The sequence below is a fragment of the Chaetodon auriga genome, chromosome 8, assembly GCF_051107435.1.
Source record: "Chaetodon auriga isolate fChaAug3 chromosome 8, fChaAug3.hap1, whole genome shotgun sequence".
Taxonomy (NCBI): Eukaryota; Metazoa; Chordata; class Actinopteri; order Chaetodontiformes; family Chaetodontidae; genus Chaetodon; species Chaetodon auriga.
Genome location: NC_135081.1, coordinates 17,659,372 through 17,681,977, shown reverse-complemented (window position 1 = coordinate 17,681,977; position 22,606 = coordinate 17,659,372). Strand labels below are relative to the sequence as shown.

At 40.3% G+C, this 22,606-nt stretch overlaps 2 protein-coding genes across 3 annotated transcripts; both read right to left on the bottom strand.

Moving 5' to 3' along the window:
* Nucleotides 1–2,471: 2,471 nt before the first annotated feature.
* On the bottom strand, nucleotides 2,472–15,888 carry c4b (complement C4B (Chido/Rodgers blood group)). The gene is made up of 41 exons (XM_076738210.1): nucleotides 15,814–15,888; nucleotides 15,324–15,513; nucleotides 15,052–15,226; nucleotides 14,866–14,936; nucleotides 14,684–14,772; nucleotides 14,509–14,591; nucleotides 14,326–14,413; nucleotides 13,629–13,743; nucleotides 13,369–13,510; nucleotides 13,044–13,156; nucleotides 12,763–12,921; nucleotides 12,504–12,671; nucleotides 12,228–12,419; nucleotides 11,776–11,919; nucleotides 11,536–11,659; nucleotides 11,181–11,252; nucleotides 10,869–11,081; nucleotides 10,634–10,748; nucleotides 10,255–10,325; nucleotides 10,025–10,164; nucleotides 9,700–9,915; nucleotides 9,213–9,264; nucleotides 9,043–9,132; nucleotides 8,752–8,958; nucleotides 7,496–7,571; nucleotides 7,161–7,353; nucleotides 6,943–7,038; nucleotides 6,257–6,419; nucleotides 5,658–5,851; nucleotides 5,371–5,529; nucleotides 5,217–5,276; nucleotides 5,046–5,136; nucleotides 4,792–4,960; nucleotides 4,586–4,676; nucleotides 3,962–4,036; nucleotides 3,786–3,888; nucleotides 3,594–3,683; nucleotides 3,377–3,481; nucleotides 3,189–3,272; nucleotides 2,931–3,063; nucleotides 2,472–2,845 (listed from the first exon to the last, which is right to left on the bottom strand). Exons 1-41 carry the CDS (start codon nucleotides 15,876–15,878, stop codon nucleotides 2,704–2,706), a joined length of 5,118 nt encoding a protein of 1,705 aa, XP_076594325.1. The 5' UTR covers nucleotides 15,879–15,888; the 3' UTR covers nucleotides 2,472–2,703.
* Nucleotides 15,889–19,452: 3,564 nt separating this feature from the next.
* On the bottom strand, nucleotides 19,453–22,556 carry LOC143324954 (uncharacterized). 2 transcript variants are annotated; one of them, XM_076737776.1, is made up of 6 exons: nucleotides 22,409–22,556; nucleotides 21,819–22,175; nucleotides 21,373–21,711; nucleotides 21,235–21,270; nucleotides 20,884–21,132; nucleotides 19,453–20,795 (listed from the first exon to the last, which is right to left on the bottom strand). In XM_076737776.1, exons 1-6 carry the CDS (start codon nucleotides 22,449–22,451, stop codon nucleotides 20,431–20,433), a joined length of 1,389 nt encoding a protein of 462 aa, XP_076593891.1. In that variant the 5' UTR covers nucleotides 22,452–22,556; the 3' UTR covers nucleotides 19,453–20,430. The 2 variants fall into 2 exon arrangements, with proteins under 2 accessions (XP_076593891.1, XP_076593890.1); XM_076737775.1 differs by having other exon boundaries at nucleotides 20,884–21,270.
* Between the last annotated feature and the right edge of the window lie 50 nt (nucleotides 22,557–22,606).

Here is a 22,606-nt window from a genome sequence, read left to right as displayed (position 1 = left end):
TAATATCCAAGAAAAAAAAAATCTTTTCTGCTAACTGACAACAGCAGCCATGACCATGGCTGTAAGTGCTTACTGAGAAAGGTGCAATGTAGATGCTGCACAGTATGTGGTGGTCACTCACCCTGCATGACTTTAATGTGCAGCTCTGTTATATTTTAACATTTTGTCTAATTTATGCATGATGAAAATATACTTTTTCCGGCAAGTTGTTTATTCAGTTAAGACAGTGAGCATGCAAAACCATTTTGCAGAACAGCTGTGGCCAATGCTGAAGAAACAGCTCTCTCATATTCTGTTACCGTTACACTCGCTCTATATATGTTGCTGTGTGTGTTTGTAAGAACCCACACAACAAAAACATACAGTAGATATTTTAGTTGCAAATGTGCTGAGCTAATGTTGAGCTACGTTTTTCTTGGCAAGTACACCACGTTCTGATACTGAAAGACGACTAATCTGCAGTGCATTAGTACAGCACCACCAATGACAGTAACTTCATGAGTGATGTAGTTCTTATGAATAGAAATGTCAGATGAACATCCAGTGCTGCGCATTGAACCAGTCAGTGCCATGAGACTGACTTATTCTTGGATTTATGCCAAAGATGGGGCAGTAGTGGACTAATCAGTTTGCAGATGTAACTTGAGGAGAGAGGTGACAAAGAGAGGCATACTGGAAGCATAAAATGATGCACAGCGGGCCATATACGCAGGAAATTGCTGAGGGTACAAACCCATAACATGTAAATAGGTCATTGATCAGAATGGGAATAGATATCAACTAACGCACCTTGATATACAGTATAGGCACACACATGCAAAAAATCCATGACGGTGTGATAGTAAACTAGCATGTATCATGGGACTCTGGAACTGAAGCGGCTAAATGGAATTCAGCCATCTGAATCTGTTGTTTTCCGACTGTGACACGTCAAGTTGTCTCCTGTGAAAAGGGCTTGTTCTCAAAAGGCCAAGTCACCTTGATACTGAGATGAAAAACAAAGAGTAATTGTCAGGGTCATGTGGACTCCTGAGTGGGTGGTCCCACTCCATCAGTGCCTCCATCTGCTGGCAGCCTCCAGGAGCAGCTCCGCCTTCACTCTTCTGCTTTCTGCACCATAGACCACCCTCAAACCGCTGACCCTGTGTTGGCCTTTGGAAAAATGGCTGCAAACACACCTTCAGCAACTAAGGCTGCTGCACACCTGACAAAATACACCTGGTCGTACGAGCACAGTTCACAATTCCCCAGCCAGTGTCATAGTTGATGGCAAAGCATATTTGGTGTGTCAGAGGAGGTGAGCATGTACTCATGGGAACTGTGTAATTACAGTAAATTCCTTGTGGCCATCTACAGATCAAGAGAATATTTGTACTTTACTGCGCTGCACAGCCTGAGCAATAACTAATCTACCGCTACGACTGTCTACTCTTGATTGATTGTAACTCCAATCATAAGCGCGAGTCTGCGCTGCTCGGTCATGACAAGCCATTGATTACCTTGAGACAGCAACAGTGAAAAGACCACTTTTCCAAATGTGCTGTTGCTGTTGGCTACTGACGGTGCACCGAAGTAATCCCAAGATGAAAATGTGTGATGCTGAAGTCTGCGTATTTATTTACCCTTTATTGATTCAAATTTAATGAAATGTCTAATGGCAACGGTTGAAACAGTGCAGGCATTGATCTGGCTGTGATTGAAGTGATGGTCAGTACTCCCATGTTGCTTACATTGGACCTGGCCTCAGAGATTAGAATAATATAAGCACATAAGCCCTTGCTTGTTCTCTGCCTCTCCACCCATGCCCCCTCTTACTCCTGCTGCACTGCTCCCTCCCACTTCCCCCCATTTTCCCCTGTTTCCTCTCTCTGCATCACCTACAACTCAATACATTTATGAATTATATAATTGCACTGAGTATTTTCTGCACGATGTTTCCAAGTGGAGCACATTTGGGAAGAGGACTGTTGGCTCTCTAAAACTAACAAAGAGCTGTTGTCCTCATGAGGCGATGACTGATCCAAATCCCGTCAGCGTAACTCCGCCGGGGACAAGTGAGCCTGTCTTATGTGCAGACTGTTATGCCACTGTACGTGTATGCACTGTACTAACTCGAAACCACTCCCCCTCTCCCCTCTCCCTCACTTTGCAGATGTTAAGTAAAGAGGGGGGTAACTTTGAGGGGGGTTGCGTTGAGTACAGAGGCCCCTCTCAGATGCTTTACTGCCAGTAAAACAAATAAAAATACATTAAAAAATACATATATTCATAGGAAGGCTAAATCAAACCAGCGCGCTGAACTGAATTACACTATTTGGAAATTCATGAAAGAGCAAATGTTTGTTTGTGGATCCACTCTTTTTTCTGTTGCTGTGTTGAGTTGCATTTGAAGTAGTTATCTCAGGTATGCATCTAGTCATTGCTCCAGCCAGTTACACACATATAAAGGCATTTGCCAGACAGCATTATGAGGTGTGTCTTTATTTAAACACTGGTAGCTGTATTGGACATAAAGACATGATTAAATGGTTACATTGTAGGTAGTAAAATGATGCTGTGGTGGAGTTCGACAAGCAGTAATGTTTCTTATACTATGCTTTCATGACTCTGATTATCAACAATAAAAAAAGAGCTCTCAGCGCCATGTGATGACATGCATGTGTATCTCACGTGAAAATGAAAGTTAATGAAACAGATTCCTGTTCACTGCCTGCAGCCATCAATCTTGTATTCATCTGTAAATGCATCAAACCCCATGCAGGCGGCTCTATGTGCAGATCTTTTACATTCTTCTGGTGAAGGCTGTCTTTCAACCCAGGTGTTTGATTCCAACAGATACTGCATCCTGCAAAAAGAGGTAAAGAGTGAACAGAATGAGAATCCATCAGGGTAAAATCACACTTGCATTTAATGTGACTCACGATACTTACATTCCATCTGAGTCGGTTGTGGAGCCATCTTTGCCCATGATGAGATACTGCTTTCCCAAGTCTAGCTGTCCTTTACACTGACGCCTCTTAGCAAACACTCGAACAGAATTCTCACTCACGAGGATATCTCCATCTGGTTGACAAGAGGATTGTCATTATATTCTTGATACGTCTTCCCAGCATAGATGTAATGGTACGCAGCTATTTAGAGGACGGTGATACAGTGCCTGCTGAGGCTTGTGGTTGCAGCTTACTTACGTGATCTGAGTACCTCCTTTACGTTCATTTTGTACAGCTCAAAGTTACTCTTCATAGTAACATTGAAGACTTCAACAATGTATGCTGAAATAAAACAAGAGCCATTTATCAACAACCATTAGTTTTGGTATAGTGTAATTATATGATAGAATGGATCCTTTATAGTCAAGTTAATATTAGATACTGACCGTAATCTACTATAGGGAAGAAGCAAGCATGTTGCAAACGGACATCCTTCGTGATTCTTCGACCTCTTTGTGATTGGAATGTATTTTGTATTTTGTGACAGGGTCCTGAAGAAAACATGAACATAAGGCAGATACAATTTCATTTACACGAACCTGAAGGGTAAAGCTACATGTTCTCAGGTGTTTGTCAGTACGGGTCTGAAGAGTAATGGCCTACTTTCTGCACATTGGCACACATCCTCTGAACATAGTTTGGAAACCACCTTGCTTCTTTGGGGGGCGGAGTAGAACACAGTGCACTTTTTGCCTACAAGGAAAGCACGAGTAGTTCATAAATTCCTGGTAAATTAAACAAACATGTTCCCTCTGTCCTGACAAAAATGCACAAAATGTCAAATAAAAAGCTTACTTGGTTCGTAATAATCATAGAACACAGCTGGAGCAGGCTGTAGAAGGCCAATCGGTATTCTCTGTATCGCATCGAAGTTAATGCATTCCTCTGAGTCAAAGAGCTAGAGTGAGACAAGAAATCTTTAATACTGGCCATGTACCATTTTTGTGTATGTAAACAGATTTCAGCCTTACCTCATTGAAGTAGATCAGCACTCTTCCATAGGAGACCTCGTAATGGGTAATATATTGTTCAGGTCCGTCTCTTAGCTACATGGAGATGAGATTTGAAATTTTGACACGACAGCAGGAGAAAAGACAGTTCTTAAGACCGTTGCTCTCATTTATTGCTTTGTCAACAGAGTTTTGAGTTGAGTTAAATATGAAGGCTAGCTTAGCCTTAGAATAAACAGTAGAAACAGGGAAATAGAAAGCCTGGCTCTCTCCAAAGTTAACTAAATCTGCCTATTAGTACCTCTAAAGACTAATATTTGACATGTATCTTGTACATTTAGTGTAAAAAAAACAGATAGCAGTTTTACAAGGAGTTATGTGCCGGACTACTTGTTAGTTAGGACCAGTAACCTACTGGATTTTCAGTTTAGGCAACAAGTCATACTCAACTTTTCATCTTTTGATGTACAGAAGCTTGTATTTTCTATCCAAGAGCCAAGATATTTTGCGACAGAGCTGCTAATCTTTTGAGTGTTTCATGTCCATCCAAGCTCCAACTGTCAGTTACCTCAGCTTGTCTACTGGGAACATGAATGAGAGGTGCCCAAAATAGCTATGGAGGAGGAGGTAGAGAGAGCTGCTCACCTTGTCCAGATCCTCAGTGACAGCCTCAAATCCACTCAGAAGTGTGATGTCAGCAATGGCCATTCCTGAGAGATTTCTGTTCAGGCTGTGACTATACACAGGAAAATAATGAAGAACACAGGCTGAGAAAGATGCTCAGTTTTTTGCGCAAAGCTTCTTGTCTCATAAACACCCGGACAAATGTGATGTGAATCTCTGTTGCTAACCTGACACAGACTGTGTAGGTGACAGTCTCATCCACATCATTGTTCTCAAGATCTCTCCTGTTTCGTGTGCGAGCATCAAACCACTCAATCGCTGATCTTGGCACTCGTGTCTCCGCATCCTCGATGTCACTGTCGTCATCGTAGAATTCATAATTTTCTATGACCTTAGCTAGGGAGACATGAGTTAACGTAAGTGTGTTGCTTTTCTCAGTAATACATGTGTTAATGATTTGTTATCAGTGACATAAGCTGACCAGTGTACTTCACTTTTCCCTCCGCTGTGACACTGATAGACACTTCTTTACAGTCGTCCTTGGGGTCGAGGAGATGGAAAGCCTTTACAACCTGCCAAACAGATTGGTGATTTACTGTAAATGATGGCACTCGTTCAGCATACTGCATATGCAGACGTTAATCAATCTCACCTTTAGCTTGACGTCGCCTTTTCCTGTCAGCTGCACAATGATGTTGTTCCCTGCAAATTTCTTGGAGAAAAGACAAGAAAAAATAAGTCATCAGAATGATATTATATATTTATGTGCGTGTTTAAGTGTAATGCTGAGCCTGTTTTTGTGATACCTTGAGGTTTGTTTCCACCTTGTCCTTCTTTTTTTCCAGAGTAAGCTTCAAAATTTCTGTCTTTCCTGGAACGGTGAACTCTGCTACTAGATTTGCATCGGGACTGGAGTGCGTCTTTAGCTCGTACTCAGCGAGGGCTTCTAATGCCATTATGGTATCCTGGGCATGGAAATAAAACATTAATAACTTATTCAACATCCCTACATCCCTGATGGACTATACTGTATGATGTGGGCCCACACGGGATACAATGGTTCAAACAGTCCTCAGTCTAGCATCCCAGTCACCTGTGACGATCTGAAGCCTCCAAAATAGTTTTCTTGGGTGGTTAACCAGCAGGCTATTTTGTCTGCATACTTATTATGCCCAAGTTCCACTGCAGCTATGAGAGCATAGGCAGTAGCATCTATTGTGATGGCATCCGCCGTCTTCTTATTCTGTGGGCTGGCATCAGTTGTCCACAGATAACAACCATTCTCCCCTGATAATTAAGAAACAGACAATCAGCAAAAATGTACAACAATCACTAACAATAGCATACTGCGACACACCATTTTACTGAACTTTATATTCTGACCAAAACAAGTATTGTTGCTCTTTGGGTTGGGCGATATGTGAATATACTGTATGAGATAATAGAAACTGACAGACATTCTGCCACATACTGTTAACACCATCATTTTAATATTTCTGAATGTATTAGGCAATGTTGCAAATCAATTAGAAGGACCTCTTTATGGAAATATTGGATTTCTAGATGACTTTTGCATCACTGTAATGAAATGCCTTGCTTTGTCAGACAGTTAATTCACTGGATTTGCTAAAGATGGATATTACTGTCAAGTGATTTTATCAATAATCGCCCATTCATTTTGTTTGGACATGCCTTCAGTTGCCAGTGCTTGAAGTTTTGTCCGGGTAGATGAATGATCTGTTCCCTTTGGTAGGCAAGCTGCGAGGCAGTAGGCTGTAATGGCAACAGCGTAGGGATGTTGAAGGTCCATCAGGCGTGATTGGAGATATGTTGCTGCTCTTGAAATGCTGGCTTCCTGGTACAAAGTAGCATAAAGACAGTCAATTATTTTTTTTTGCAAATTATGCATTTACTAAAGTGTAATAAAATAAGTTAAATGTAAAACTGCAACAGTTACAAGGCTAAGACTCAATAGCCTGCTAGCAGCTCTATGGAGTTGTACTTAGGCACAGCAGTGCTTTGAGCTACATGGTTACATCAGCATGCTAACATGCAGATGTATAGTGTACCATTGTCGCCATCTTATTCTAGCTTGCTAGCCTGCTAATGTTTGCTCATTAGCTCAAAACACAAGGCTGAGATGAGAACGTGGTTAGTTTGGCAGGTATGTGGTCGTAAAACCAAACTACTGGACAAACTGAAATTTTGACCTCTTGATGGCGCTAGAGGAAAGTATCACAATTTAATCTCTGGTCTCAATGGTTGTCGAGATATTTCATTCTATACCAACTGGGTAGACTGACCAATGCGGCCATCACAAAAGCAACACTGCTAGCATGGCTCAAAGCGTGGCACAGTAAGTCTTTACATTATCTCACCGTATTACTTTTCCCTTCGGTGTCCAGAAAAGGAAGGGACCGTTTCAGTGCAAGAGTTATGAAAGCCGTCATGGATGCTCTTCGGTCTTCATCTTTCTACATTAAACACAAAGATAATTCTGTCTTCAAGTCACTGCTGTTGAGCTGGTTGCCACATCTAATACTGCTCTAATGTGTCCAGTATGTGCATGTTCTAGCTTGTACGCAGTAGCAGTTACCAGAACTCCTCTGTGCAGCACTGGATTTGGGTCGCCAAATGACCCATCATTTTTCTGTACTGAAAGCAAGTGACGGACTGGACGCCTGATCTCTTCGACTGGTACAAGCCTGGACCTCCTGCCCTGCTGTCCAAAAGTCACTGCCTGACGCTCTCCCACCAATGATAGCACTTTCACTATAAGAGCAGTCATCCTGAGAACAGGAGAAAGAAAACAAAGGGAGACATGAGAATGAAAAAGTTGATTTACAATATACTAGAAATGAGGACAGCAGATTTGCTATGTGAGCCAGTGGAAGTAACTACAGTTTCTTGCAGTGTAGAACAAATACTCACCAATTACTATACGGCACTGTGCTCCATGTTCCATAAACTCCCTTGGAATTTTTCTTTCCTAAAATGTGAGTGTAACCTGGCAAAGAAAGGGTTAACTTTGTTAGAAACAACACGGTCTATCAAGGCGATCACAAAATACTGAATGAAAACAAGACGAAACAGAAGCTTAGGGGTTACTTTTGATTCCCAGTTAAACTTTCCTCATTTAAAATAAGCTGAGTCAGCTATTCCATGCTGTGTCTCTCAACTGTTTTTTACTGTTGAGAAACATTATATATCTATGCCTCTGACAGCTCGAACAAATCGTCCATTCTTTTATTGTAATGCACTGTATTCTTGTGTAAACCAAGAAGATGAAACACACATTATTCAATCACTAGCAGTTGGTTGTTCTGCTGTAGTTAAATTGAGAGCCGGTCTATACGTTTGAGAATCCAGTTTCCTTGTTACTACAGCACCTTATTTTTCTCTCACGCTTATCATAAAAACAGTTTCTGATAGATACAAAAGCAGTAAAACAAATAAAAGCACCAAAAGGGCAGTTAAATAAAAATCACTTGTGAAAGCTCTGTCACATCTTGTTTTCAGCCTTAGGAACAGATGAAAGACTTCTGCTCGAGGATACACACTGGCTCAGATATATAGCATGGTGAGAGGCCATGAAGAGCTTTGAAAGTCAACATGAAGATCTTAAAATCAATTCAAAACATATTGGTGCAAGGAGGCTAAAACAGACATTATGTAGCCCCTTCTCTCTGATGTTGTTAAAAGCCTGGCAGCTGAGTTCTGTACAATCTGGAGCCGATTAACAGATTTTTGGTTGAGGCAGATGAGGTTGTTGCAATAGAGATGAAGGCGTGTAAAAAGGTCTCTGTGTCTTTCAAAGATAAAACATGGAAATATTTCTAAGATGACAAAGACAAGACTGCACAAGTTTTGTTGTGTGCTGCTCAAACCTTAAATTAGTATCAAAACCAATGCCAAGATTCTTTGTAGCAGGCTTGTTGTGTTCCAGCAGGGAACCAGCAGATGGCAGGTCAGTGCTGGGAGCCAGTTACAATAATCTGCAGCATCACATAGGCAGTCATAATGAACTATATCCACCAGAAAAAGGTAAGAGGAGCAATCAAGACAGATTCATAGTGAGGTCAGATGATAATGAGATTTTAGAGTTTATGTTTGGCTCAAACTTTTTCCTTCTTCAGTCTGTCGTAGTCACAGAAAAAGGGCTTCATGACTGTTTGATGTGTTCCTACCTCGCTCGAGTTTATCAAGAGCATCATCTCTGGAACCAGCAGGCAGGTCGAACCATTGTTCACTCAGGTCAAGGTAGCGGATGGCCGAGGCTGTAGGGGCAAGTCGTGTCATCGTCTGTTCTAAACATCCAGTAGGTAATTTGATCAGGTTTGCAACCTTTTCAGGAGAAAGAAGGTTCTTCACATGTGAGCTGCCAAATCCATTTCCTGTCAGATGAGAAGACCAAACGGGTGAGGTACTGTTATTTACAAAGGTCTGTGATTTGTCTGTCTGTGTCTAAAAGCACATACCTTCAGCTGAAATGAAAATATTAGAGCCTGACTCTGGGACTGTGTCAGATGGCAGAGATCCATCAATACTAAAATTCTTGCTGCTCCTTCCTATCAAGATAAAGAGAAGTACATGATTAAACCAAACCAAGAATAAATATTACTGTCAAGCAAGTACCAGTAGGACTCACCATCTAATTTAAACACTCTGGTTTCTTCCACTCTCTTTTCTAGTCCTTCTGTCTACAACATGAGAAAATAGAGCCAAATTACTGTGCGCCCGTTGCCTTACAGATGGAAATATGCAAGTGAAAGAAGCATGATAATTGAAGATTTCTAGTACACAAATATGCTCCTAAGTTAAATCCTCACAATCACTTAATGATACAATTTTTAAGACAAGCACAGAGATTGCAGTTATTGACAAAACTTTTATCAGTTTGTGAAGATTGACTGACCGTTAGTATAAGCATAAATAGCTATCACCAGAAAGTACCGAGTTAAAAAGAAAACAGCTGATAGTGTTAGTGAACTTATGAGAAAAATGCTGATAGGTCACAGATGGAGAGTCAACAAAGTCACGTCATTTTAACATTTTATCCAGCAAGACTCCCAATGTGTCATGCATTTATTTTGTCCTCTATGATAAGATTTTTTTGCAGAGATAATGTCACTAACCAGCACATTCAAAGTCTTCTGAACTGCATCAATTCCCGCCTCATTCTCCATGTCGTAGAGACGTATTTTGATGGGTATTGAGCCGATTATCATGGGGACGGCAGAGAAGGAGACAACCTGGGAAGACTCTGGTTCCACAGTAATGTTAACAAAAGCTGTCGTGGTGGCTGAGCCAGGGGAACACAGCCCCTCAGTTTGTTCCATATGAACTGCCAGCTATAAAAATGCAGGCGTCCACAGATAAACAATATTAAGAACAGAATTTCAGTTTGTACAGTAGGCAGTTACTCTTTTTAGTGCAACTTCAAGTCAACATTTTATCTACCTGTAGTGGGCCAGCGCCATAGTTGTAGATAACAGGCGAAATGGATAGTTGCTCATATTTCCTCACTGAGTAAGGCAGTCTCAGAGATACAAAGACATTCTTAAATGCTCTGACCTCTGACGGCTTAACTACACAGAAACCTGAAACATAGAGTAAGCAAATTGTTTTTAATGAGACGCTCTTCAATCAAACATCAGAGATGCATTTGTAAAGCAAGAAACTGTTATTACCAGTAGCTGGAGACAGAGTGGCAACCTGAATCTCCCATGTGGTGATGGAATCAGGTAGAGGCAACAAATACCTAAGAATTTTCAATTAAGATTCAATGAATAAACTAATGGTAAAAAATACATCTGACAAATGCTTTGTCTGCTTATGTTGTATGCCGTAGGACTTAAGGTAATGCATTTAACCAGATTGACTCACACACATTCACACTGAACCGGGAGAAAAAGCAGAAATTGTTGCATAGACGGTACCAAACACAAAGGATATAACTAAAACTACGGGGTAGCAAAGCTTTTAAAGGCTGTGACTGGCTGCTGTGTTTCATTAGAAGAGAAAATATCTATTTAAACAGGTCTTAAAAGTTCACTGTCCTCCTCTTACCTTCCTTTTCCATTTACATCAAATTCTGTGAAGGAAAAGCTTGGAGGGAAAACCCGTCGGATGTACTGAGCAGCTGTGTCCAAGAAGAACTGTTCAATGTCATCTATGGTTGCAGCTGAAATTGAGGCAATGAAAGGTTTGTGATTAAACTCTGTGATAATAATGCCACAGTTATTTAATACTACCTCAGTAAACGTGCAATGCATTTAAAATCCACATGACAACTTCATCTCACTCCTGCCAAACTCTTTCTGGGAGTCCTCTTCTATCTTTTTTTGTCGCAGACGCTCTCCTTCGAGGCAGCACTTCAAAAAGGTTTCTGCACAAAGAGGAGTCATTTCCACCTGAGCCACTCTCTGCGCTCTTTCCTGACATGTTCGTCTCATAGGGATGAGGGAAAACCCATGAGCGCAGCACTCTTGCAACTTTTCATCAGAAAAGTTTGACTCTGAATGTGAACAGAAACGCAAAAAGCATTTTTAAAGCGTATTAAAGCAGAAGTATCTTCCATTATGTCAGACCGGAGAATGCCAGAATGTCGTCTTACTTAAGGTCATCATTTCCTGTTGAAGGTCCACAGAGCGTCTCTGTCGTGCAGCTTGTGAATCACAGCCAAGATCTGGAAAAGTAGCATAACAGCATTGAAGCTCAGCATGTGGATGGTTGCTTGAGTTTGGATGGTTGTTGGAATCATGAAAAGAGTGATTTGCTAAAAAGGTCATTTCTGCATTAGTGGTTGTAGCCACTAGTACCAACGCTGTCTCCAAATTTAGTCTATTCTCTGCTGTATTGAACATCATCCACACAGATAGAAATACTGGATGGAACTGGATGAATAATATGTTAGTCCTATTTAACATTTTAAAGGGTTTCAATGATGAGAAATTGTGCTTTTGTCATACTCTGTCTCCCCTTTGACTGAGAATGAGATACAAAAGACAGTCCAGCATCAGTTAGCACAGATGCAGGGTCAGCTCCTCCACTGTATGAGCAACCCAAGTCATATGACTGCATGGTGGAAAACACCTGAAAAGTAGGAAGAAGAGCTTGGATTTACTGTATTATAATATATGGGTTGAATTAAATAGTCAGTGTGTTGTAACAGAAAGTACAAGGGGAGGGAGAAAGGGTGAAAGGGTTACCTGTTTGGCAGTGAGTTTATTGTCGGCATGGAGAGCGTAGAAGGCCTTATCCACAGCCAGCAAAGCCACTCTGGCTTTCTGACCATGGAAATCAAATTGCAGCTCAGACTGTCTTCCAGGTGCAAATGGTCCTTTTCGTTCTACCTAAATTAAAGTCATAATATTACAGAGATTTTTAAACTCCATGGCCAATGGTAATTCAATCAACATTAAAACGAAACATCTAAATACAGTATATACCACTAAACACGTGTTCAGTAGTTGAAACTAACCTAGACTAAATAGGACACCTCCCTGTCCATTTATAACAAATGTGATACAATATAAGAAGTGTCCTACTTATACAAAATGAACCTATTCAAACACACACAGTCATTAGAGGTAAAGTGTTTGCTTGCTGTTTTCTTCTGCTCAGACTGCCCTCTTATCCACTCTGTTTACTGTTTACTCACCTTGACGTTTATCTCACATTCATCCCTGACATCTACCCACACCGAGTCAGCAATGATGTTACCACGCTGGTCATAGAAGTAGCCAATCAGACGGAAGGATGGCACCATATCAGCCGTTATCTGCAGGTTGTCCCTAGCAGAATAACCCATTTTGACAGAACCCTTTTTTACGAGGATCCCACAGCTTAACACCTAAAACATAGTCGATTTAGAAATGTTAGTTATAAAAAGCTTTTGCTTCTCTTTGTCAAAGCAAACCGTGTTGTGTTCACTCACCATGTAGTATATAAACCCATTTTTCTGGCCACTGATGGTGTTGTAATTTACAGTTAGTAACTCGCCCACAGAGTACATCCTGTTGGTAAAACTCAGGTAAAGGAAGCTGTTACTTGGAGATGAAGTGGGTTGCATGACTTTCCTCTGCTGAGATCTTTCTGCCGACACCTAATGAGGTCAGAATGTAAACAGTTACCCTGAACTAAAGGAAAATCCAGCCATGACACCTTTAAATTGTTAGTTGTTTAGGGATACTAACTTCAACAGTAATCTGATCTATAGTGGGAATGTTGAACACAGTAAACACTGCCCCCTCCTGGTCAGTGATGCCTTGCCATGATTTCTCAGTAGATGCTGGTACTTTAACCTGAACTGGCACACCAGCTGCTGGGGAGCCATCTGGGAGATGCACAAGCGCCTATAAAAACAACAACAACAACAACAACAACAACAACAACAACAACAACAAAAATGTGTTACATATCAAATCATCACACTCATGTACATGGCTGTGCACCCATTTGTTAGTTTCATGCATACCACCACATCTAGAGGATATCCGGGAAGGAAATGTGAGCGTGTTCGAGAGAGATCCAAGGTGTATTTGTGGGAGATGACTGGAAGGTAAACTTCTGCCTCTTGTATTTCGCCACCTAGACCAAAAAATGCAGATATCAGATGCAATAAAAAATATATATATATTCCCAATATCTTCCTCTTCTTATTCTTATATTTTTAAACAACAAATATTTTACACATAAAATATATTCTATCTTTAAATAATAAGAATAAGAATAATGTTTAGCTCTTTTGGGAGGTTGCTGACTTAAACACTGGCATACAGTGTGACAGAGTGGTTCATTACTTTGTATGTTGGTGACAAATACTCTCAGGTAGAGTTGCGATCCCTTTTGCTGTAATCCAGAGAGCGTTTGATTCTTCTGGTCTTGGAGGCGCAGACGTAAGTCTTCCATCTGGAGAGAAACATCTGCAGTTCCATCCTCGACCTGCAAGAAAAGGCAAAGCTTGTCAAACTTAAAAGATGCAATATGTTGCCAGATTATTTGAACTCAGATCTTCAAATGAGCTGCGTTTTAAATTTTGGATTGGTGTCTGTTTCCTCACCGAACCAGTCAACTCAAGTCCCGTGATAAAGACAGGCTTCATCTTCTCACTAGCTTTTTCTACCACTCCAAATTGGCAGTGGTAAGCCCCTTTAACTTTCTCACCATGTGAATACCTGGAGAAAATAATTATAAAATTGTGATGCTGACTTTAAGAAAAAGATGCAATGTAATGTAATGCTGGAGCTTGAGACAAGATTGTCACATTATAATTTACTGCAAAATATGTAGACTAGCAAGCTTTCCTTCAAATCACAACTGCATTAATCAGCATCAGCATTAAAGACAACCCAGTTGTTGAGCACCTAAAGTGGCATTAGCTAAGCTAATGAGGCATTTTTTTCAGGAGCTGGTCGACTAACTGTAACTGTTACACCAATGCAAAAAGGCCTGTGAATAATGGGCTACGTTCATCGTTAGTCCAATAACATAATTCTGGATGTCAAAGTAATCTATTGCTTACCGTTGGAAAGCTAATGCTAATAGTTAGGTAAAGCAATGCTAACAGTTAGGTAAGCTAATTCTAGCTTTTAGCCGTAATGTTGGCTGCAACATTAGCAATTTCATAATGCAACAAGTTATCTGTTTCAACTAGTCTTTGAGTTCTCCTGACATCTAGTGGCCAAAACTGATTATTGCAGAGTTAACAGGAAAACTTGGTAGTAAAGTGAGTTTCATAGAAAAATGTCCGCACTTACTTGGCTGAGATGGTGAAGGTTAACTGTTCAGCATTCAACAAAATATAGTTTGGCGTCATTGCGACGTTCACCTCAAAACTGGGTAAAACTAGGGTGTGCGACAATAAAGAACATTTGTTTTTTCAGGGAAGAAATGTCTGAAAATTTTTTAAAAAGTGAAATACGTAAATTTACTTTTCTTACCGAATTTTTGTACTTTAAACTCTCGGTAAGCAGCGTTTGCTTCATCATCTTCATAGTGAGCTGTAATCTTCCATATGCCCATTCTTTGCAAACAAAACATGCATGTGTTATCAGGCCCATATCAAAGTTGCTTGTGCTGCTGGACGCAGTTTATTGTGAATCTGTTTTGACCTACTTGGAGATATCAGGTATTTGAAATAGGCCTTTGAGTATTCCTCCCTTTGCAGTCTTAAGGGACTTCATTACTCTGTTTCCAGCCGCATTCTATCATAAAATGATAAAAAGCACGAATCATGGAATTAAATGTGCACATCTTTCAAAGTCCTTTTTATTATATAAGAAAACATATCTACTCACAAATACAGATATGTAGAACACTTCCTCATGAGGCCTGAATCTGTGGTCAAGAGTGAATATTCTGTACTTCACTAGAAGAGAGATAATCAACATAAAATGGCTTTAAAAACAATCACTGTTACTCTTTATAGTGTGTAGAAATATTTCACATTGTTTTACATTTGTCTTTGTTGACGTTCCTTTTACCTGTCTGTGCTGGGTTGTAGATTGGCTGATCAGTCTGAATGAAAATACTGCCCCTGTGTTTTGACACCAGGACCCTTGTTTGCTTCCTGCCTCTGAAGGAGGGGCTCTCTGCCACCAGCATTAGGTACATACGGTCTCGACGTTGAGGTAATCTTGACATCATGTCCGTGTCAATCTGTAAAAATGCATATTAGCAGTTTGGATTTACGATATCTCAGTCCTGTCTGCAGTAAATGTTTTGCTTTTTGTATGAGTGGGCAGGTTTCTCGTACCATGAGCTCAACTGTTTCGACCTTCTCCTCCACGGTACACACAATTGTTTTCTTGGCAGACAAAATAATACTGGTGACCTCATGCTCCAGGTAGAGAGTTATAGGATTATTAAGATGAGACACTCCCATCTGGACGAACACTTTCTCATTTACACCCACATGAAACACTCCGGGGGCTGAGATGAAGAATCTACACACAAAGGTGAAAAAATTGCACTTACTACTCCTTCATTGCTATATTTTGCTTCATCAATTTCTATCCCTGATGCTAAACATCTGCTATGCTGCCTATTTTGTCTTATATTTTACATTATGACATAATAATGTATTGTAAGTTAATGTATTATGTATTCCACTGAAAACATATTTATGTTATTTAATGTCTGATGAAACCACAGAAGCCATATTTTAACCCTCTTTGCATTAAACACATTGGCATTACGCTGAGTCAGTACATAATGTAGATTCATGCAGTTGTTTCTCTTCTTACCTGTCGCCCGGTGAACACTCTGATTTCCAGATCAGGAACAGTATGAAAAAGATGTGGCACTTCATTGTGCAGCTCTTGTCTGTTTCCCTGCTCTGACACAGGCTTTTGATTAACTGGGGTTTTATAAGGCGTCCACCCCTGTATTTCTCAATCGTTGGATTTCTCAGTGCCCTCCCTCTGTTTTTTTTTCTTCTTCAATGATAACTCAGAAAGAATTATCATTCTTGAGAGTGATGCATACATAAACTGAGAAAATCACTATACTATCACATATGTGTGCTGATGTGCACAGATGTGTGACACACTTGCTGGTTCAGTGGTGTGTCCGTTTCTACATAGATGAAAGTATGACAGATTTATAGAACATGAGGTTAACAATACAAATCAGATCACCGTGGACTGACAGATGCATTTCAGACTGCAACCATTTAGTAAAAGTCTATTTTATATCACAGTTTAGCTTGCAACATGGAAAGTGTTTGCTTCTGTTTCACAATGTGTAACCGTTCTCCCATTGGCTATGGCAAGTCAGCCAGATTTCCCACAGATCATGTGATTTACAAGAAACCAAGTTTAAGCTCTTTGGGATGGAGAGAGAGCTGTTGACTCTGCAGTGCAAGGTTCAGGCAGGATTTGCACAGTAGAGTTCCACTTATCTGTAAACTGCCTCAGCTTAATTCAGTTTAGTCAATCAGATTTTAATTATCTTATCAGCATTTACCAGAGATTCTTATTTAACACATCATAAACGCTCTGTGCGGTTTACTTTTCGATCCTTACCGTGTGTATTTTCATCAATGAACAGATTATATGATGAATGGAATTTTAAAAGCTCCCAGACGTTGTCCTGATCTGTCAAAATGGAACAGTTGTAGGATTCATGACAGAAACACAGAACAAATAAGCAAGTAACAAAGATAAACGGAGACGAGGTCTGGGACTTTATTTCTTACTATATAAACATGTTGGTGTAAGATGCAATAAGCAGATTTACAAAAAGTGAATGCATCATATTTGTATGTCTTTATTGATATTTTACTTTACACACATAGCTCTTGAGTAAATGCAAACACCCATAAAAATCCATGTCAAGTTTTTGGGAAGAATTTATGTACCAAAATGTTCATCCGCTCCATGTTGAGTCACTGATCCCCAGAGAAATTTTGTCTCAATTTTCCATTGTAGATCTTGTATATTTTGTAAGGAAATTTAATCAGTGTTGCTATTCTCCCTTATTTTTTGTCAATAATCAATCAATTTTACACATCATTCTTTAAAATATTTCTGGGTATTCATTTAAAAAGCTTTTAATTGCATTTTAAAAATGTATCGACTTTTCAGATTAGATAATAAAGAGCTGTAACATCAGCATTAAGCTTCAGATAGCTTCAAAGAACTGGAAAATATTGGCTCCTATAATGTTGCCATCAAGCTAACATACTGTATTCACAAGTTATACAAATACACACGCAGTTAAGCATAAAATTGGTATGTCACGATGCTGTGTAATCCAAAGACACATTTAGCACATGGAAGAAACTTCTCTGTCAGCCTCCATTTCACTTCACCAGCCGCATGCCATGTGGCCCTGTGCCATATCATCTCCTCATCCATTAATAATCTGATTCTCCCCACATAGCGAGAGAAGCTAATTGTACTTTTGAAAATGTTTCTGTCCAACAAACTATCAGAATTACACAGAAAAGTGAAAAACGCCAGTCCACTGCTGCAGCCTTAGAGAAGGTAGGCAGCCTGCAAGAGAGAACTTAGGGAACTGAAAAGTCAGAGCCCAGGTTGTGGAAGCTTAATGTGAATTAAGATTCAGTTAACAGAATCCAGTGAGGGTCCTGCAAAGTCATTTTTTGCACCATTTAAAATGCAGTCCCATCAAAAATTAAACATGTTTGATTAAGTCCCATGTTGGTCTCTGTCTTATTCCAGTAAGAAGTAAGAGGAAGTGAACGAGAGTCGGGGGCATGATGTCCATCCACAACTCCTGGATATGGAGAAGTAACACAAGAATTGCGTTTGGACAATCAACACCAGATTCCCTGTCAAACTTGAAATGAACCATGCTGGGAGTAAATCCTGCAATGGATGGATGGTTTGATAAAATATCACAGGAGATGAATTCATTAAACAAGCGCAGAAATATCTAGAATGTGCTGACATTTTTAAAGCTTCTGTTCAGGCAGTTGCTGTTAGTTAAGAGACTGAAGAATTAATGAAATGTCAAGAGAAATCAGTCTAAACACTCCAAAAATGAATCCAAGAGTAGCTGTTTCTTAAAAAGACTACATGCAGTTGGTGTAATCCAAAGGTTTCTACCACTAAATGCTTTCTTTAAAAAAATGGTATATTGTTCATTCAACAATTCCTTCTATTTAAGCTTACATATTAGTGACTTAACTTTTCCAATAAGTGAAAAACAAACTATTTTAATACTTACACTGTGCATCATCAACGATGCAGTGATAATAATCCCAGAGAAGCAGCTATAAATCATGTGTCTCTGTGCATAAGAAATATTAAACTAACTTTTGTCAAATACTGTTTACTCTCCTCTGCATCCGTCCTCAACCGCTGCTTGTTCAGTTTGCCTGTCCATGTCCCCCTCTCTATCTCTTCCCCTCTGTCCATCTCATTTCATGCAGGAGTGGGGTTACCTAAGAGACTCGGCCTCAATGGAGAAAATCTCTTTTTCTACAATTAACTGTGAAAGTGACAGAAGGAAGAAAGAAGGGAGGGATCTGCGGAGGGGTGCAGACTCAGAGAAGAAAAGGAGAGAGAGGAAGGACACAAGTGCGCATGGCAGGTGGAGAGACGTAAAGTTAAAAACTAATATTTGCCCGCATTTTGAAAGTTTCACCCTCAGAAGTTTCAGAATTGATCTTCTTCAGACTCTCAAGACAGCAGCATTTGGATGCTGCATTTAACTTTTTGATTAAGTAAATATTATGTATACTGCATTTAGTGAGGCGAATAATTCACATCATAAACTGATATGTAAGGTAATGGCTATACCTCATGTCCTATCATGGGAAGATTTGAAAACAAGCTCTTCATAAATACATACATTTCAGTTTTGTAGCACCTCATACTTGAATTGGGATTAGGCCAAATTAGGCTGCATTACACTGATCCCACTGAAAGTGAATTATATCTATCACCATAATTGCTAAAAATGCAGAGGGAGTGACCGCTAGGTTTCCATGGAGAGATGTACACAAAAGGGTGTGGCGTGGGAATGTTCTTGGGGGTCAGGAGTGAGGGTGAAAGGGTCAGAGGTCAGAGCCAGCTGGACAGCACACAAGAGGAGATGAGGGTGAGAAAAGGAGGTGAGGGGGTAGTCCAGAGACCGACTGACTGGACCCAATGGGACATTAACATTGAACTGATAGGAGGCTCACTGACCAATGCCTATTCAGGGAGAAGCTAAGCTATGACACACTCATGTGTAATGGTCCGTGGTAATTGACAAGTGACAAGACCCTCATTGTGGATGCAAAAGCAGTTATCAGAATGAAGTGGTGGATTACAAGCTATACATACTGGTATTCAGTGGTTATAAGGAGTTTTTTAATTCAGTAATGCAAACATGCTTGTATACAGGTGAAACTATTAAAAGCACCATCCTTAAAATGGGATAATGTCACTTCTTTTCCACAAAGAGGCCTGCTGGAATATATTGGGACATAGGTTTTTATCATCTGTTTGTGGTTTAAGGATTCACATCAGTACGTACCCAGTACCACCATTTGTTTTCCAATAGTTTTCTCTAACAGCATTAGAAGAACTTACAGTGTGCATATTTTATTATTCTGTTTACATTTTCCTTTTTTAACTCAGAGAACATAGACTTTAACATGCACCAGCTGACATGTCAAACATGCAAAAGCAAGCTTTTACTGTTTGTGTGTGTAAAATAAAAAATGGAAATAAAAATACACAGAAAACATCTGATGTTTCTCCAAAAACTCGTTCTATGGAACAAGCTGTCTGATAACAGTGAAAACTGTCCATGCACAGTCTCATTCATGCCATAAAATTTGGGATCAGTGATGAAAATGCTGAATCATTTCCAGTTCCCACGGTTATAGATGCTCCGTGTACCTCAAGGGTGCAGACAGGAAGGTGAGCGTCTGTGAGCTCTGTCTTCCATGTTGCTGCTAGTGAAGGTCAGGTCAGTGAGGGCAGCAGGCAGTCTAGATCGGGGCCATACTCTGGTGGTCTAGAAAAGACAATCTTGGGGCCCAACCCAGGGGGTCAACATGCAAATAGTAACCCCTGAGTGAGAGGCACAGAGCAGATCAATGTTCTCACATTACTCTTGCTGCCCATGACTGTGAATGTGCACGCCTACACACCACATGAGGTTTTTATATTTAATGAAATTCAATCTCAACAATAGAGAAGGCAGCTGTATTTCAACAAAGGTAGATGATGACGTCATAAGTGGTGGTTGAAATAACTATGTTATCTCAAAGTCCACTAGTTTGATGTTGCAACTGTCAAAAACATCGACTCTGTAACTGCAAAAATATCATCATGAAACAACAAAGCTTGTTAAACCGGGACTCATTTAAAAATTCTTGGTCATCTGCAGTGTCACTGTTCTCATCCAGCACATGCATAGCAGAGGAAATTCAGTTTTTCTGTCTCAGGCAAGCCTACCCACTGCTGCCCCCCAGTGGCCTGAATGGCACCTGTGACACCACAGTCATATTTCCCTTCAGATCCTTCTCCTGGTGCCCAGTTCAGGTAACAGCCAGCAGTCGAACTGGTCCAGAACCAGAAGTTAAAGTTACAAGTGTAGCGTAGACCTAGCCAAACATGGGGAGACGTGGCATTCTTTGCCTTCTCAGCCACCTCCCTCTGAATATCTTTGGTGGGAATGTGGACAAGGTCAATATGATGCTTCCTGCAGTAACTCATAGCTTCAATCCATGTCATATTTTCCTGGATTAGTATCATGTTTCCTTCTGGAAGACAACAGAGAGACAAACAGAGAAGTTAAATTCATAATACAAATGTAAGCACCACAAAGGCCATTGATCATTTTAAACATACCTGGAGGCAAACTTGGACTGTTCTCAGTGGGCTTGAGAGTTAAGGCCCGTGTGGTGCTCTGGGCGGAAGTCCCCGTCGGTGTTGTTAATGCAGAGACAGTGTCTGTAGTTAATTGCACATTAGTTGTGGGAGGTAGCTGCACTGCCGTCACAGTTGGCATTACTGTAGTTGCATTGTTGGGCGCAGTGCTTGCTGTGCTTGAGACAAGACCAAGGCTGTTTGTTGTTGTCACTTCACTGGCAGTTGTCGCTTTATTGGTGGGAACATTAGAAACATTTGAATATGATAAAGTGTTTGGAGGAGTTGGCAGATTTGTTGGCAACTGATCTGTTGGAAGGTTATCCTGTGTACCTGATTGACTGGTGGTTGCTGGGATTGATTTTCTTGCTGTGGGAGTAAAAAGTATTGTGTAAGGCTAAAAAAATTAAATATAACAATTTCTACAAGATCTGTTTGATGACCAAGAAAGTATGTAATACAGCAACTTACCCCCATGACAAAAAAAGGGGCGTTTGAAACTGCATTGCACGTCATTCCACTTCCCTTGGTCTTTGAATATGGCAACAACACAATTCTGATCCTCACGGTTGTTAGGCTGATTGGGTTTCCAATGACGGAATGATGAGTTGCTCCCATCAGACCACTTCCAGTGGTCTTTGAAGAGGCCAATCCACACATTTTGTGACACAAACACATTACGCACTGCCTCATTCTCCTCTGCTGAGTGTATGCTGACGAGATCAGACGATGAGCCTCTGCAGTGATTCTGAGCCTTCCTCCATGATTTGGCCTCAGCAACAAACATGTAAGCAGTGGTATCACTGTGGCCTGCAAGTTCAAAGGTTTCACATTTGAAACGCAAAGAACATAGTGGTGTTGAACATGATGTGTGCCATCTGAAATAACTTTGACTGCAATACTGCCATTTTACTTACCGCGACAAACAAAACTTCTTTTAGTTGCACAGTCACTTTCAAACCACTTCCCATATTGATCCATTGCTCCACATGCATCTTGATCCTCATTTTGTGGTTCTCCTGCCTTCCAGTTTGAAAAACCCAGTTTTTGACCAGGCGGCGACCAGTGCCACTTCCACACACTTCCAGTCTCCAGTCCTATCCAGGCTCTGGCAGTGTTATTTGACAGTAAAGTGATCATATTCATGTCTGTTGAGTTGTGAACTGTGGCTAAATCTGTGTACATCTCCCTGCAATAGTTTTTTGCTTCATTGTAGGTTTTTGACAGTTTAATAAGGTGAAATTCTGAAGATCCCAGCACAAAGGAAGAAAAACCTGTGAAAATGACAGAAAGTATGTTACAGCAGTTTGAATAACAACAATAATAACAAAACATTCTTGTATCTGTGAATCATTTCTAACTTTTTTATGCCATGATTTGCCACCCTTCTTCACAGTTCAAAGCTTAGTGCCTTCACACGTAGCTAACTACATTTGCACATTTATGCTACATGTTCATAATATGAGGAAAACAATTAACAGCAGTAAAAAACATATAAGATTCAAACCTGAGATAAACAGCAGATAAAAAGTTCGAGTCGCTTTCATCATGATGAATCAGCTTTCAGCAAAACAAAAAGCAAAGAAAAAAAGTCTGTGTAATTCAATCTAATGTTCTGTTATGAGCAGTTGCTGGTCCTAACGAGGCGATAACACCTGTGAGCAGCACAGTGATTGCAGCAAGAATGCCACTCGGCTAGTTAAGA

What these genes read in the sequence shown, in the direction of transcription:
- c4b (XM_076738210.1), bottom strand. Translation starts at nt 15,878, where the DNA reads ATGAAGTGCCACATCTTTTTCATACTGTTCCTGATCTGGAAATCAGAG. An exon ending in ATAAACTCACTGCCAAACAG is followed by an intron (nt 11,660 to 11,775) that starts GTAACCCTTTCA and finishes CCTACTTTTCAG; the next exon opens with GTGTTTTCCACCATGCAGTC. An exon ending in TCAAGCACTGGCAACTGAAG is followed by an intron (nt 5,852 to 6,256) that starts GCATGTCCAAAC and finishes CTTAATTATCAG; the next exon opens with GGGAGAATGGTTGTTATCTG.
- LOC143324954 (XM_076737775.1), bottom strand. Translation starts at nt 22,451, where the DNA reads ATGATGAAAGCGACTCGAACTTTTTATCTGCTGTTTATCTCAG. An exon ending in CCCCTTTTTTTGTCATGGGG is followed by an intron (nt 21,271 to 21,372) that starts GTAAGTTGCTGT and finishes TTACTCCCACAG; the next exon opens with CAAGAAAATCAATCCCAGCA. An exon ending in CAGTCCAAGTTTGCCTCCAG is followed by an intron (nt 20,796 to 20,883) that starts GTATGTTTAAAA and finishes GTTGTCTTCCAG; the next exon opens with AAGGAAACATGATACTAATC.